This window comes from Austrofundulus limnaeus, unplaced genomic scaffold (assembly GCF_001266775.1).
Source record: "Austrofundulus limnaeus strain Quisiro unplaced genomic scaffold, Austrofundulus_limnaeus-1.0 Scaffold110, whole genome shotgun sequence".
Lineage (NCBI taxonomy): Eukaryota > Metazoa > Chordata > Actinopteri > Cyprinodontiformes > Rivulidae > Austrofundulus > Austrofundulus limnaeus.
In genome coordinates, this window is record NW_013952512.1 from 560273 (window position 1) to 576189 (window position 15917).

The 15917-nt window shown below is 40.5% G+C and overlaps 1 protein-coding gene across 8 annotated transcripts in view; it reads right to left on the minus strand.

The window, feature by feature from the left end:
- The window catches only part of robo2 (roundabout, axon guidance receptor, homolog 2 (Drosophila)), a 282117-nt gene that overhangs the window by 151191 nt on the left and 115009 nt on the right, over nucleotides 1–15917 (minus strand). For all 8 annotated transcript variants that reach the window (XM_014014119.1, XM_014014115.1, XM_014014118.1 and 5 more), the window contains exon 2: nucleotides 6197–6523. In XM_014014119.1, coding sequence (XP_013869573.1) covers nucleotides 6197–6523 — 327 coding nt within the window. The remainder of the gene's footprint in view (nucleotides 1–6196; nucleotides 6524–15917) is intronic.

Genomic DNA, 15917 nt, shown 5'->3' on the forward strand with positions numbered 1-15917 from the left:
GCTGGTTCAGCATTCTTGGCTTGACAGCTCACTCGTCTGCTGACGGGCAATGGCACCCATAACTGGGCAACACATCCTTGTTTATTGTGGTTTGAATACTTAAAAAGTGACAGAGTGGTTTAAGTATTAGGGTGAGGAATGAAAAACATGCAGATTATTCTAAACTTGAGTTTTATTAAGTACTCCACATTTATGCAAACCTCGTGAATGTTCTTCCTACATTTTCTCTCTTACATTTTATAATTTTAGTGAGGTTTAGCTCCTCAATATTTCCTTTTTTCTCAATGTTACTCAAATGCAACATAAACTGTTTATGTCCCCAGACACTTTCAGGGAGGTCAAAACTAGAACAAAAAAGCCAGCAAAACAATGACAGAAAGCAGTCTCAGGAAATGTTGTGTGTGACGGAGAGACACTCAAAGGTCAGAGCGCTGGTAGTGACCGCAGTGTAGTCCTATGATTTATCTATCTGTGGGGTTTTTTCCCCCAATATAAAATTCTGCTGAAGCGTCTCTTCATGTATGGTGCAAAAGTTAGATAGTAACACAATGGTAAAGCAACCAGCATTTGGAAGCATATGGTTGCCAAAAAATGACCCAAATGCATAATGTGCATGTAGAATGTCAGAGCAAATTCCAATAGAAAGATAAAGATCTTTGCAGAGATGATAAAATCCCAGCTGCACAGACATTGAAATGTCTTTGTTCTAACAATTTATCAGGCAAGTATATCTTTCAGACCACTGATTAACCCAAACATCTTTTTGTGAGGTTTGCATCGTTTCATTGAGCTACAGTGTAGCATAGAAAATAATACATCATGATTCTCAAATTCCTTAATATTATATTCATTTTATTATGATGAATCAGTCATTGTAAATGTGATTGGTCCATGACTTTATAGTAAAAAAAATTACATCTAAAGAATTACCTTCTAAAGTGTGGCATAAAATTGATTAATTAAGATTAAATTCAAAGGCATGGTATTTGTTGTTGGCTGTCATTAGCTCTCTATTCTACACATTAAAGACCACCTGCAGCATTGTTTGACTAATTTTGGCACACATATGTTGTGCAATATGGACAGCTATGAAAATGAATATGATCACAGAATATATTGCATCAAAAATATTACTGAGGTAATTTAGAAATGGTGTTATCACACTGTTTTCTGGCAGAGGGTCTCAAACATTCAGCACTGTTTGCAGGAAACGTAAAAGCCGATACAACAGCTGGGGAGACGGTGGTTAAACAAGCTTGGTTTCGAATGTAAAGATTTTGATTTTAAGATGTGAAAAGGGGCTATGTTCACTCATCCATTGGATTTATCAGCATTGATTGTGGCAAAAAATGTTGAGCTAGATTTTAAAACTCAACCAGTATCAACATCAGATTGTTTTGATTCTTTAAAATGAATCTCAACTTCAGTAATACTTGGGTTTACTACACATCTCCTTATAACCAAATGGATACCCATTGATAATTGGAAGGAGTTAATTACTTACAAAGTAAAATGAGATCCATTTTAAAGACTGTTTTATTTCCTAACTATGGCATGCATCATTAATGTGATATAATTGCTGCATTGTTGCTTCTTCCTTCATTACCCTTCATTATTTCTCAAGGACTTCAGCGCAGATTAAACCTCAGCCCATCGGGGTTTACACAACCATGAGGGCAGGTGTTTGTGTACATGTGTCTGAAAGTGAATGACTGTCTGTTGTTTGTGTGTGCTTGTCTCATTTCTGAACTGGAATAATGAGTCCAGATGAGCTAGTGAAAGGCTCTGCGGTGTGGCTCAGCCTCACTCCCCACCTGGCCTGTTCCTATTGGCCTCTCTCTTTATTAGCTTTTCCTCGTGCTGGACGCAAAGGGAACAGCTTGGTACCCTCCTCCTCCTCCCATCACCACTCACACCTCTCCCAACTCTATTTTCCTGCTAATTACCTTGTTGTACCAGAACCAAATGCTACCTAATGATTCACTTAATTGCAAAAGTGGTACATTAGATATCAAAGGACCTTTTTAAAAGTCATCCAGTCCCATTCCAATCGGCATTTAGAACTAAACTAAGACATCTGCTTTTTTCGTTTTGTGCTTTTTGTATCATTTGCTTTTTTAAAGGTTAGAAACTGAGCAAAGCTGCAAAAGTGTAAATTGTGTATCTCAAGACCTTGTGTCTTATCCAAGTCTGATGCGTCCCCTACCAATTATTACATGCATTAATACAGAAGCAAGCACATACAGTACAAATCAGAAGGTCCGAATCACACTTGACATCCAATTAAAAACTGTAACACTTCACTCTACAGCTTACCATCATATCCGGTGCGATGTGTATGTGTGCTACTCATCCACCTGAAGAGATGGTCTAAATTAACATTTTCCTTGGGATTCTGTCGCCCCAGGTGTGCCTTGTCACACTTAAATATACACAGATATTCGTGGGGCAAGCAATTTATTCAGCAGCAGTGGCTGCAGCAAGAATTCTTGACGGAGTCTTAACAATGATTTATGAACCTGCTCATTGACCTAGTTTATTCTGAGAAAAAAAAGGGGGCATACCCACTTACATGCAGAACAATTGTATATGGTCAGTTTTGAGTTGAATAATCTATGCAGAAATCTTCCTTTAAACATTTTTTCTCTCTCTAGTGAAAGCAAGGAACAACAAACAACTCTTAAAAAAATCTTCACCTAATGTGCAGTAAAATGATGTCAAAGTTGCATACTGACACTTGTTACACGCACCACGGATCTATGGAACACAATCTAAACAGTTCATGCATTTGTGAACGTGTGTACACCTAAAAGATATGGTTGAAGGATTAAGTCTATTAAAGACACAGTGAAGTCTGTCCAATCTGGTCTGCATTAATAATGCAAAAGCATTTCTCTCCGAGGCCTCGTCTCTTGCTTTTCATTCCACCTCAGCTAAAGTGGTGAGAGCCACCCAGCTTGAGGTCCAGCAAGCAGCTCAGCAGCTCTGCTCAGTGGACACTGTTGAATCTGTTTTTTAGAACTGCAATTCAATTATCTCACCAGGGTCCTGCTCAACCACTCGTGAAGAGAGGGGGGCAAAGGTGGGTTCAATACATTCAAGCCAGTGGAGAGGCAGAATAAGAAGAGTGGTCTGAGTAAGGGCAGGGGGGGGGTGCAAGACATATCATAAACTTAGCTCAACATGAATATAGATTTTAATGCTTTTGTCTGTGCGATTAGCTTTGGCTTTACAATCAGAGAGATGTCAGGACCTGATAAAGCTAATCAATGAAAAAAAAAAAACGCAATGCAGTGGGATTTAGTACCCCCCCCCCTCCTTTACTACCTTAAGGTCTCTGCATGCAAACTGCCATTCAGACATTTTGAACGACAATGAAAAGTCTGTGCGAAAACGAACTTCGAACAACCACGTGACCGTGCGTAGACTGTTCTGCTTTGGGGTGGTGTATGTTGAGACCTTTAGCCCCTCTTAAAATGTGTCTGAAAGGCTAAGGCCCACAACAAGTCATTCCTAAAACTAACAACAAAATGAGAGCCATGAAATTAAACAGTCATAAAGCATGAGAACAGTCGTAAAAAAAACTTCAAATTAAACTGGTTATCACCTTCTGTCTGTCCTCAAAATGTTGACATTTTTGTCCTTTCGTTCATTTTCCACACCTGATTTAAAAAAAAGGCTGAAAGCTTTCCCATGTTCCACTGGGCAAGAGAACAGTGAACACTGGACAAATTGCCAGTCGATCACAGGACCAACCATAGACCAAGACTAATTCATTTGCATATTCAAGAGGGAGAGTGAAAAGTGAAACAGCGTGATAGCAGAACAGCAGTGGAGCTGTGTTTCATGAGAACTCCAGCAATTATGGCTACTTTGTTGCCCTTGGCCAGACATTGGACTGTTTCACACACCAATCCTGAATATCAACTTCATTGCTTTTCTCCTCAATATCCTTTGGATTACCACCCATTAAAATTGCAACAAGTCACTAATGCCTTGAAATAATATACTGCCTTAATATTTCAATGCTTTTTCTTTCACCCCATCTTCTTAAATCTCTGTGGTGTGCCGCTGAAGGCTAAAATCTGCTCATGCTCAGATCTTTTATGTCAAATAGTTCTCCTTTAACACTATTTCATTACAATGCTAGATTGTAATTAATTAACAGACAGCACTTTCAGGCTTAAAAAGAACAAAGTTTAATAGAAAAGAACAAATTAACCCACTGCTTCTGCAGTTGTCATGGGGATTGAGTTCCAAACAGCAATGATGGACATACAAGTTGACATCTGGGAGAAAACAATTGTTTCTTTAAACAATAAGGTGTCTGGGTTTTAAAGTCCCATTTGTCGTTTTGGACTCAAATTTCAACAGCATTCTTTCAAGCAGCACTTTAATGTAGTTTATGATGAAACATATTGTCACAGAGCAACATGATGCTTTCAGTTGTTCAAATAACTGTAAATAACCAAAAATACAAGACAAAAAGTCAACAGACTTCTGTCAGTGGGAAATGGGTACACGCATAAAACCCATCTCCATTATCAAGTCTCACTCTGAATCAGTTGCTGTCAGTCTGCTCAGGTGTGTGTGTCCCTCACTCTGTGGGAGAATTGTCAGTGTAGTAATAGCCATTGTGGTAATAAAGAAAAAAGAAAATCATCAGGTAGTCTGACTTTTTTTCTTTTTTTCTTTTGCTACACCCTTCGTATGAACAAAAGTAAGAGAAATTTAGGATAAGAATACGAACCTGTTCTTGCATACGGCCCAATATTTTGTCTTCGTGACTTTTTTTTTTTTGTAAAAATGAATCTACACCTTTGCTAAGTATTTACTTCAAATATCTTTCTACAACCTTGAGTTTATTAATATACTCTTTAAATGTGTGTTCCCACTTCTTGAAACCCTTCTCTTCCTTCTGACCTCTCACCTCTAAGCCATTTAAGAAGGAAATATTCCATTCAACACCTCCAGCTACTCAGCCTATGTTACATGAGAAGGCGAGAACACTGAAAAGAAATTTCAAGAATCCAAGAGGGAGAAAAATAAAAAATAATCTCGGGTCACTTTATCACTTTTTTCATGAATTTTCATTTCAACAGGGAGAGACATCTGACAGCAATCAATAGATCAAGCTGCTGTCAACAGTTAGCACCTGGAGGTTGCTGGAAGGCCCTTGGGAGTGCAGCACACCAGATCAGAAGCAATAACTAATGCTGTCCATTTCCATTTCCCAGGATCACAAATGGTGAAACCCACTGCTGTTGTTATCACCTTCACAGTGCATCCACAAAAACACAAATAAAAAACAAGTAATTTCTGTTTTTTTTTTTTTCAAAATAAAGGCATATGACAAAATAGCAACTGGTTTGTCTGTTGAAAGTAGAGCCAAGCTCAGCTTTATGCTAAGTGATGGTAGATTTAACAGACAAGCTAAGATTTAAGTTGCTTTCATAATATGAGATCTTGAAAATCTGTTTGTAATGCATCAAGCATTAAAATTAATCTGTCTTAATGCACATCTCTAAATCACACAGGACTGTGATGTTGCATAAATCACTAGTAAAGTCAACAAAAAGCCAGAGAGACTTTCCACTTCACATTATGGGCAGTTTGAGATGCCTGGGAGAGGTTGCATGGGAACCCCAGACTGAGCCTCCTGGGCGTGTCAGGCTCATCTTCAAAGGTAATTTGATCCACAGCTCAGGTTCTGCCTGTCACCAGCACAGTCCAGACAGCTTGAGCTAAATGTCCATCAGGAGCCATGCTTGTCATACTACCCCCACTCAGCCTGTGAAGAACCCGTGTCTGCCATGCCATCATGTCCCTCTCATAGACTGACAGCAGCTTTATGTCCAACTCAAAGGTCTGCAGACAACTTAAAACAACTCCCCCGAGCAAAATGAAAGTATCCAATGCATCAAGTTCATGTCTGACAAACTCATTCAGCAACTCATTACCCCACCAAAAGTACTTTCAGAACCTCAAGAAATCATTTTGTAGTTATATTTTATAAGTATTTTATGACGTTTACAAAAAATTGCAATAATTAGTTGAGCACAGTATTTCAACAGCAGCAAGACTCAGACTTGTCATTGTCGAGCCAATTGCTTAATTTATTCTAAGAGCAAAATGATTTTCACATAAAAGCAAAAGGTGAGCAAAACAAGGAATAAGTGAGAGAATCTTGACTTACATGCTACTTCCAAAGATGCGTTACGGCTGACAGCTTCTCCCAGGTAGTTCCGGGCTACACAGACATAGGCCCCCTCGTCCGGTTTGCTCCGTCGTCCATGAACAATACGCAGGAAGAAAAGCGAGCCAGTGGGAAGCAGCATGCGGTGAGAACGCGGATCGTCTTTGTCGGTTTCCACCCTCTCTCCATCCTTGTACCACTCCACCGTCGGGGTTGGCCGCCCCTCTGCTTTACAGTTGAGAGTGGCAGGCTCCCCTTTGGATACAATCAGGTCAGAGGGGTGCTCCACAATTCGAGGCGGAGAGTCCTCCTGGCGCAGACGAGATCCTGAAGGAAGAAGGATACATGAAAATAATTAAAGCACCACAAAAAAAAACAAAATTTGTACCCAGAAAATGACAGAAAGCAATGACTTTGGTGTTATTTTTTCCTCAGCTTTCTCCCATGGCAACCCAGATCTGAGAAGCAGTGAGAAATGGGTGGCTGACTAACATTTAATTTGTTACTAATACTCATTTCATAATCAAAGCATGCAAGAAAGTCTTAATAAACACATTTTAAGACCAGTCAAAGAGGACATCTGCTCTGCTCAAACCTTTATGGGGGATTGTGAGATTAGTTGGACACTTGGGTGATCAATCAAAGGGAAGCACAAGCTAAACTTGCATCACATCACACAACTCAAGAGAATAAATATAAGTACTGGAGTTTAGACTGATGTCAAATGCTAATCCCTTGTGCTGAAAACCATGCAGAAGTCCAGTGAGTGAACTCTCTCACCGTGGTGGCCAAGATAATGGTCCCTCAATCAGAGTGCTCTGTTTGTGACTGGGTTTTACCCATAGGAATTATATGCTCTGGGCCACACACATTCACATGACATAGGTCATAACTATGCAACGATCAAGTAGTTTAACCCAGCGCCAAGCAATAGCAGATCCATTACAGGGCAGAGGAAATCAGGCAAATGTTTTTAACTATTAAAGTTTTCCTTACGAACTACATAAAAGTCTAATCACTAATTGCAGTAAAGTTGGCAGCTACATCCACACCAATCAGTGCTGAATAAATCTGAGAGCTAAGCTCTTTGTTGCCAAATGAGTTGTTGCATGTGTGCATGTGATTGAGCTGAGTTGATGACTATGACCTTCCCCAGAGCAGTGCAGAGGGCCAATAGGACAATTCCTGCTGTAGAGAAGCCCGATGTACCACAAAGGCCTTTTTGCTTGAGCAAGAACTAAATTTAACATGGGATGAAAGAAAAACAATGGAGGTTCCAAGTCCTTGCTCAGTTTGTCTTGTATTTGTTCCACCACTGCTACTACTTGAGAGTCCTGGGGGAAATTGAATGAGCTGTACCCTTAAGAATCCATGGGCAAAAAGGCAGGGGTGGTTAGAAACTAACTTATCAGTAAAAAAAAATTGCACTTGAAAGTCTCTGGCTGAGCCATGTGTGTGTGTGTGTGTGTGTGTGTGTGCGCACATACACACCCATGCAAACACAATGACTTTCTTACAACAAAAGTGCACAAGTCCACCAGTTGTCAGAAATCAAGCATCAGACAGAAGCATATTGACCCCTGAACAAGAGGTTGTTTGTTCTCTTTTCTTCCTAATTTGGGCTAATTCTCTTTATTTGTCAGTCATTGATTAGTGATTGGGCCTAGTGTCCTTTGCTAACTGGGGCCACAGACAGGGGTTTGTGCTTGGGTGGCTGGTGATAGCATGTTCCCACAGTTCATGATCTAATCTCACTGGTAATATATGTGGAATACTGAATATGCTGATGGTGGTAAAACACTAACTCACAGTATGATGATAGCAGTCCATTAGACCATTTATTTCTCAATGACAGTAACATAGCCAGCAACCAGTTTTCTGTAAGAGCAAGTTTTATGTTATGCAGTAAGCAATTTAACAAACCAAGCAGCAAATTAACATCAAGACACTGATAAATGGAAAGTAAGATAAAAGACATACATAAACAAGCATCACACTGTAGGTCTTACTGTTTAATTATGAATGTTTGCTGATAATATTTTGCTTTTCCTTTTTTGTTGACATTGTTGACATTAAAATTTAAATGAGGGTCAGGATTTAAAAATAGAATATGATTTTTTTCAAATTCAGAGTGCCAAATAAAATATGACATATTTCACATATGGGTGAAACAAAAGGATTTAGGCCACATTTGCCTGCAGTGTGAACGTAGCCATACACTCCCCCATCTCCCTACACAAATTGTCAAATGCACATTTATTCCTATCTCAATGAAACATCTGTTTCCACCCCTCAATCCACAAACCCCACTGGGGTTTTACACTAAGGCCAATGCGCATGCACCCACTAAACTGTGGCAGCTCTCTTCGATTTATATCAGTCTAATTTCTTTAAATCCAATTTGTATTCCAATCTACTGCCTTCTAATCACTTAAACCTCGAGTTTCCATCTGTTCTTTTCTTTCCACTGGAAACAAGCACAGCAGATGACTCCACAATTGTCCTTTAACTGCCAGAGAAAGCTAAGCTGGGTGCACAGAGGACCAGACGTGGTTGGTCAGCATCCTTCCTGAGTGGAAAGAGTCAGGTGTGAGGGTAGCAAAGGTTAAAAGCACATCCATATGCCACAGACTATAGTGTAAAACTGTCTCATCAATCTCAATCCTGAATTTGCTCAGCACGTTAACCTTGCCTGGTTTTGGGAAGCACAACCCAAAATGTTTGTGTCTACATGGGTGTGCATTATTGTAGACTCTTGGGGTTTCGATATACATGTGTTGACCCCCCAAAATCTAATAATAATAAAAGAACAAAAAAAATTAAAAATGATGTGCTTCTCCACCACCCAGAAGTCCGATCTTGCCCCTCACTGGAGTGAAAGTCAATTTTCAGTTTCCTACCGGGTCCCCTTTCCCACTCTCTTTACGGTAAATGGGCTTTCTGTTGCCCTTTTAATACGATCATTGGTGCTGTGCAATCAAGTGCTCTCTGAGCTGAGGCGAGTGCACTTCACTGGGTCTCGGGGCACACGCTCCAATCAAAACGCGGTGTTTCCCCCTGTCTGCAATAACACCACCATTACTTTTCACCACTGCTGTGCAGTCATCCACTCTTAGAGAAAAGCTGGAACCAGAAAACAAACAAACACAAAACACAGACAGAGAATGAAATCAGAGAGGGGTTAATGAACCAGGTGATTCTTTTCTGCCTTTTTTCTTTATGTCTACTTATGTCAGCTTCACTGAAATGGAAGCGGTTCTGTTTTGCTGTTACCCAATAAATTTGCGACGCTTGATCAGGTTTTCTTTGTTTTTCTTTTCCATGTTTTGAACATATCACATATTAGAACTCGTATTAAAAGGGATCCCCGATTAGTTTTAACATTAGACTTTATTTGATAAACATATATTTTAACTGTAAAATAAAGACTGTAAAAATACTGTAGGCTGTTTAGTTTTGTAATTTTTTTAAAAATATATATTTTAACACGGACGAATCCACTTTATTTACACACAAAGCATTCTGGGTAAATGATGACATGGATAGATCCTCAGTGTGAGCGAGCTATATCCACCCTGAAGGTTAACCTTGGAAAATATCTGACGATGACTCTTTTAAATAAAACCAGAGAGCGTTGACAGAGAGGAGAAGGTAGAAATAACTCAGCCTGTAACTGAAAATATGGATGGAGGACAACAGAGCTGCTTCATGGAAGAAGAACCTCAGCTTAGCCTGTTAGCCTTTGCGCTAGCGCTGACACTATATTGCCTTATATGTATTAGCTCGGTGCTAGCACGACAAACAAACAAGCTAAACTGAGGTCCTCCATCCATATTTTCAGTTGCAGGCTGAGTCATTTTTGCGTTCCCCTCTCTGTCAACTCTCTCTGGTTTCATTTTAAAAAGCCATTCGTCAGATATTGTCCAAGATTAACCTTCAGGGTGGATATAGCTTGCTAGCAGCCTTGCACTGATGACCTGCCCACGTCATCATTTACCCAGAACGCTTTGCGTGTAAATAAAATGGCCCTGCCCGTGTAATGTATTTTTAAACTTTTAGTCTAAAAATGATGAAAACTGAACAGCCTACAGTATTTTTACAGTCTTTATTTTACAGTTAAAATATGTGTTTATTAAATAAAGTCTAATTTTACAACTAATCATGGATCCCTTTAAAATACAACTAAACGATAAAGCTTTGATAAACTTGGAAATAAGAGCCTCAATTTTCCTAATAATTGAAGATATAACAACTTTGAGTACCACTTCTACCCACACTGACCAGAAACATACAAGTAATCTTTTCTACTTTCCGTGGTTCCATATTTATTCATGTGTGCAACAGAAGGTCAGGCCTTTGATGATCTTTTTAGTAATTATTTTTATTAGCTCCCAGGAGAAATTCTAGCCCACAAGCCAAATCAATACACCACCAGTTTCAAGCAGAGCATAAAAAGAAGGGCTCCCCAAAGAGATATTACTTATTCTGCCAACAGACGTTTGCTGATCACAGGTAACCAAGAGCAACCCCAGACCAAGGCAAGACGCTCCAGTCAGTGAAGCTTCATAAAACATCAAACAGGACAACCAAGGCCTAGACCAAGATGCACTACTGTTGCAGCATGGACGGTAAAACGGCAAACATTTCAGAAAAAAAAGTTCTAAAAGCCCATAAACCAAGTAAATATAACAATGTAGAACATTTTGAAAACATCAATGAACATTCCGATCATTTTAGAGCCATATTGTTTATTAAGAAATGTCTCGTCTTTCTTTCTCCACTTTTCAACTACCTTTTTTGGTTCTGTCAGGACATTTCTTCCTTTAACTCCTAGTACTACCCTCTGCATTTCCTTAGCTCCCTGTCCCATTACATCATGCGCTCAGAAATGGGGTGACAGAGTCAAATTCGTCATTTTATGAAAGTAGGGGTGGGGAGGTTGATGGTGATGTGGGAGAGCAGCAAGGGAAACTGAGGGTGGTGAAAGAATGATGTTACTGGTCATCCATGCCTCAGCACTGGCCTGCCGTGACACCTACAAGCAGCTCACGCCGCACCCAAGATTCATCTTCTTTACTCCGGGCTGTCAGTGGCAGCACATTGCAATGAGCTCCATTGCCCCCCAACACCAGATTCACAGCTCATCTCAGTGAGGTGCCACTGCAGGAGTGCACCCCAGTGCACCTGGTCAGCCGCTCGGTGCCGCAAAATTTTTACGGCGAAAACACAGAAAGTGAAATGAAATGTGTTCACAGGTGCAGAGAAAATCCTTCCACTTCATCTTGAGTTGAAATATACCAGGGGGGGGGGGGGTGTCTGAGCTAGTTAGCTACCGAGCTCACATGATGGACTCTGTTCCACCTCAGTGCCCTGCATGCTGCCCCCTCCCGTCTCCTCCCAAGATCTATACTCTGAAAGCAAACAGAAGGGTAAATCTACGAGCTCCCCTCAATGCATCCATGCTTGACTCCGACAAATATCAGATAGAATTCCACTCTGAGGGTATTTCAGGCTGTGGCAAGGTGGGGGTCATATTGACTTTGCATCTGTGTATTTGCCCCCCTCCCCACCCCCCTTCCCATACAGATGGAATATATAAATAGATAACTGGGGGAAACAGAATATCTGATTTTGCTGCAAAGAGCCATCTTACTTGGCTTGCATTTCAAACAGCAGCATCCTTGTTTTTAACAAACTACTCTCACTCTCAGTTTTTATCCCACTATCAGAAGCCACAAGCTGAAAAAGGTGATGCTATCCCTTTTTGCACAGTTGTTTTGTCTCAATAGACCAGAGATTGCTGACAAGAGGCAAAAAAAAACTAAAGGAGAAAAAGAAGGACATGGTAACAATTTGAACCTACTTGCAGGGACTGTGGAAAGTGTTGATAGAGTGCAGCTTGCTATATGGTCTGATTAGTGTATGGAGATTAGCAATGGCTCTGCTGGTCTGTCAGGATACTGGCAGGGACTCTAAACTGTTTGATGCAGATTAAATGATTTCCGATGCCAGGACCACTCAAGCATGTAGCTCGCTGCACCACTCCACTTTCTTTAGTCCCTTCTTTTTCCCCTGCAGATCCTTCTGACAAACACAGGTTTAGCTGTTTACGTTTCTCTCTTATCTGATCTCTGACTGTAATCTTCATATAACAGATGTGTTATGAGTTAAATTTAGGATTAACATTAAAAAACAGTTTAAACGATAGCTTTTCATTCTTATTTCACAGCAACAGAGAATGCCTACAATGGAGGTAAAATCTAAGTATTTCACTCGTGCATGATCATCAAAAGAAAACCATCACAAAAGATTCTTTACTTTTACAAACGGGAACTAAAATTAGAAATTCGATAAGCAAGCAGCAGCATTTTGTAGATCTGTTCAAGATACAACTGTTTGTGTGTTATGTGCACACAAATGCAAACACAGCTGGCTCAAAAATCAGATTATTTTTAAGTGCAAGCACCCTCCAGTAGTTCCCACTAATGGAAGTGCAATGACATGTAAGGTATCTCCCTCAAGCGTTTTAATCTCTTTACCTGCATAGCTCAGTTGCCACTGCAAATTAAATAAAGAGGAATAAATCTGTTATTGCTGGGGTGGAGGAGAAAGCCTCCAGGTGTCCATGATGCACAATGCTGAGAGGTGACAACGGAAGGCGCTACATGTGTACTGACCTGAAATGAACACACTGCAGCTTACCTGCAGTCAACACCTCCAGTCACTCCAGCAGTTCTTAACCCCAACACATGAGAATGTGAGGAATAAAAGCTGCAATCACAGTCCATCCAGGTGATGGACCCATAGAGCAGAGCAAGGTAATCAAAAGGCTCTCTCAGCTCACAGTTTTCTTTTATATTTTTAGGAAAGAGAATAGCAAGTCAAGATGAGATGTATTAAATTTCTATAACTCCAGACATTTCATGCGGTCCTTCGTATGGGTTCGGGGTCAAGGGTGAGAGAAACTAGTGCCTGAAGGGGGTCATTCAATTTCCTCTGTACCATATAACCAAGCTGACACAAAACAAGTCGTTTTAGTTATTAATACTGGTCACAAACATTCGCCGAGAACATTTAATAATTCTGGGTCTTGAGTGATGCCACAATCTACAATGAAACTTTTACATCAAAGCTGCTCGCACCAGATCTCGTTATATTCTCCGTTAATCAACTCAGCCCCGGTCATGGTGGCTTGGTTTAAAAGAGTGAGGTGCAATGTTCTGTTTTTTATTTTTTATTTTTTTCACAGCACAAAAACAAGAAAACAGGATCCTGCAGCACCAGCATAGCCTGGCCCTTGCCTTCCTACGTAGTTCCGCCCAATTCAAGTTTCCCTTCACTGCTCCGTCTGTCCCATAGACAAGGATTTTGCTGGCAGATTTTTAGCCGGGCCAATCAGAGAACAGAACGTCGATTTTCTTAACAGTGTCTGCTTGTAGTTTATTTTTCCTGGGTCAATCAGCAAACAGAAGGTGGAGTTTTGAATGACGTCGATTTTCTGCGCAGTGTCTGCTAGTTTAGCAATGACAGTGGAGGAAGTGAATGAAGCCAGTCCGTATTGATAAGGCTTTCAAATTTAATTAAATTTGTCTGACAAAGCAGCAGCTCTCATTTACAGCCGTCTCGTTCAGCTCGGTACTTCTCTCCTCTCAGTAGGGTTGTTTACAGCGCATGTGATTTCTGGTTAGCTTCTTAGCTTAGCCTCCTTCACAGCGACACTTCAGCAGAGGCCACTTCTCTATAGCCACGAGTCCAGACTCTCGTACGAAGCAAAGTGAAGGACTAGGGTCTGTTTTTTTTTTTTTTTTTACCAGGCTAGCACCAGCATTCTACTTCACTTTTGTCATTTGTGGAAAATGGTATTTATATACTGTAATAAGGATCAGAAGATACACAATGTTAAAGGTTTGATTTGGTTTGGTTAAATAACAGAATATTTTGTAAATTGATGACCCTTTTGTAAAAGGGTCTTTTCCAGGCACATACTTCAATTCTATACCACAATCATTGCATCATAACCTATCTACCACCTTAAAATTGACCTCTGTCTCTTTAGGAACCCCCTACCATTTCAGACACTCCCACTTTGGCATGTTTTCATTACAATGCTTAGGAGGAGGGATGCTCTATGCTCCATTGGGAGCTTTGGGTAAATAGGCGGTGTTTTGTACCAGCAAGCATTTATGAGATTCAAGGGTTTTTCAAGCATGTATGTATCAGCCAAAGCAACACTCTGGGTACTCTCTGGTTTTCATTAAAGAATGACATTATAACATGGTATAAAGCTTAAAAATGTTAATTTTGCACAATACCAACCCCCACTTGTCCTTTAGGAAGAAGAAATTTGCAATCCAGTTGATTTAGAACAATCTATGCAATTTCAAACCACCTCAGGGAGGTACATCGATTAGTTTAAAAAAGGTTTTGTACTACTGTAAATGTGTGTGTGTACATATGACTAGAAGGGAAATAAGGAGTTGGGGGATGGGGAGTGTTTTGTACATTTCGAATGTTAGATTGGTCCAACATGAACCAACATGAAGAGGACCTCCAGATCAATGGTTTGGTAATATAAAGTACTCAGTTTAGTACGTTTGCATTTCCATTGGATTTGCTGCCCAATTTGCTAGTTGGGAAATAAAAAAAGTACTCTCTGCATGGCTGTGAGATTTGTAGACTAAGCTGAAGATGAAGGTGGCACTGGAAGATACTTATTTAGTGGCTCCACTGCGCTGAACTGCACTGCAGCGGTGTTGATGTGCGTGACAGATGAATGTTTGAGCGTAGTACCCTGGCTGTCCATCTTCACATGTCTCACACTGAGAGAGAGCTCATGCATTTTTATCAGCAGGCCTCACCTCATTCAAGGCACTGGTGAGATCCTAAGCTCAAGTACAACTGTCACACAAACTCTTGAAAATGAAGAACACCAGAAGATGTTGCTGACTGGAAAGATAATGGGGAAATCAATGTCAAAAGTGTTAATTTATTTAAGCATGTAAGGGGAAAAAAGGGTGTTTTCGTCAAAGTTAAACAACTTGGTGCAACTGAAAGCTCTCTCTCTCCGTGTGTGTGTGTGTGTGTGTGTGTGTGTGTGTGTGTGTGTGTGTGTGTGTGCACCCACCAGCATGCATTATCAAGCATGAACTTATGTGAGTCATTCAACCTTGGCATCTTTTCCAGCTTATCTGAAGGCAGCTCTTAGACAGCCAAACAGAGCAGAGTAAGGGCGACGGGACACACTGTAAACAGAGGCTTCCTACGACAACATTTCTGTGCAGAAGGCAGCGGAAAACCACCGATAAGGCAAACATTTTATCCCTTTCCTATCCGACTTCCTGCCGTTCTGCCATGCTCTTACAGTTATCCAGTTTTACACAGATAAGATTGCTCATCACATCCTTCTGAGTGAATCCTATTGTTTGCATTATATGCTACTGGGGTATTAACTGACCAGTGAGGCTTTATTTACTTTCAACCACTCATCAAAGATTATATAACGGTAATTAGATCAGCATTTTCTGTTGACCTGCTTTATAAATCACCTGTTTTGGAAACACAGACAGAACAGAGAAAGGATTATATCTGTGCCCTGGGGCCTCGAAGGGAAGACACAGGTGTGTATTCTTCAAGTACAGGTGTGTGAGACAGGTGAAGCCACTTACAGCTTGCCTCACCTCACAGCCTCAGCACGGTCAATTCATCATGTTAACCCCCCCCC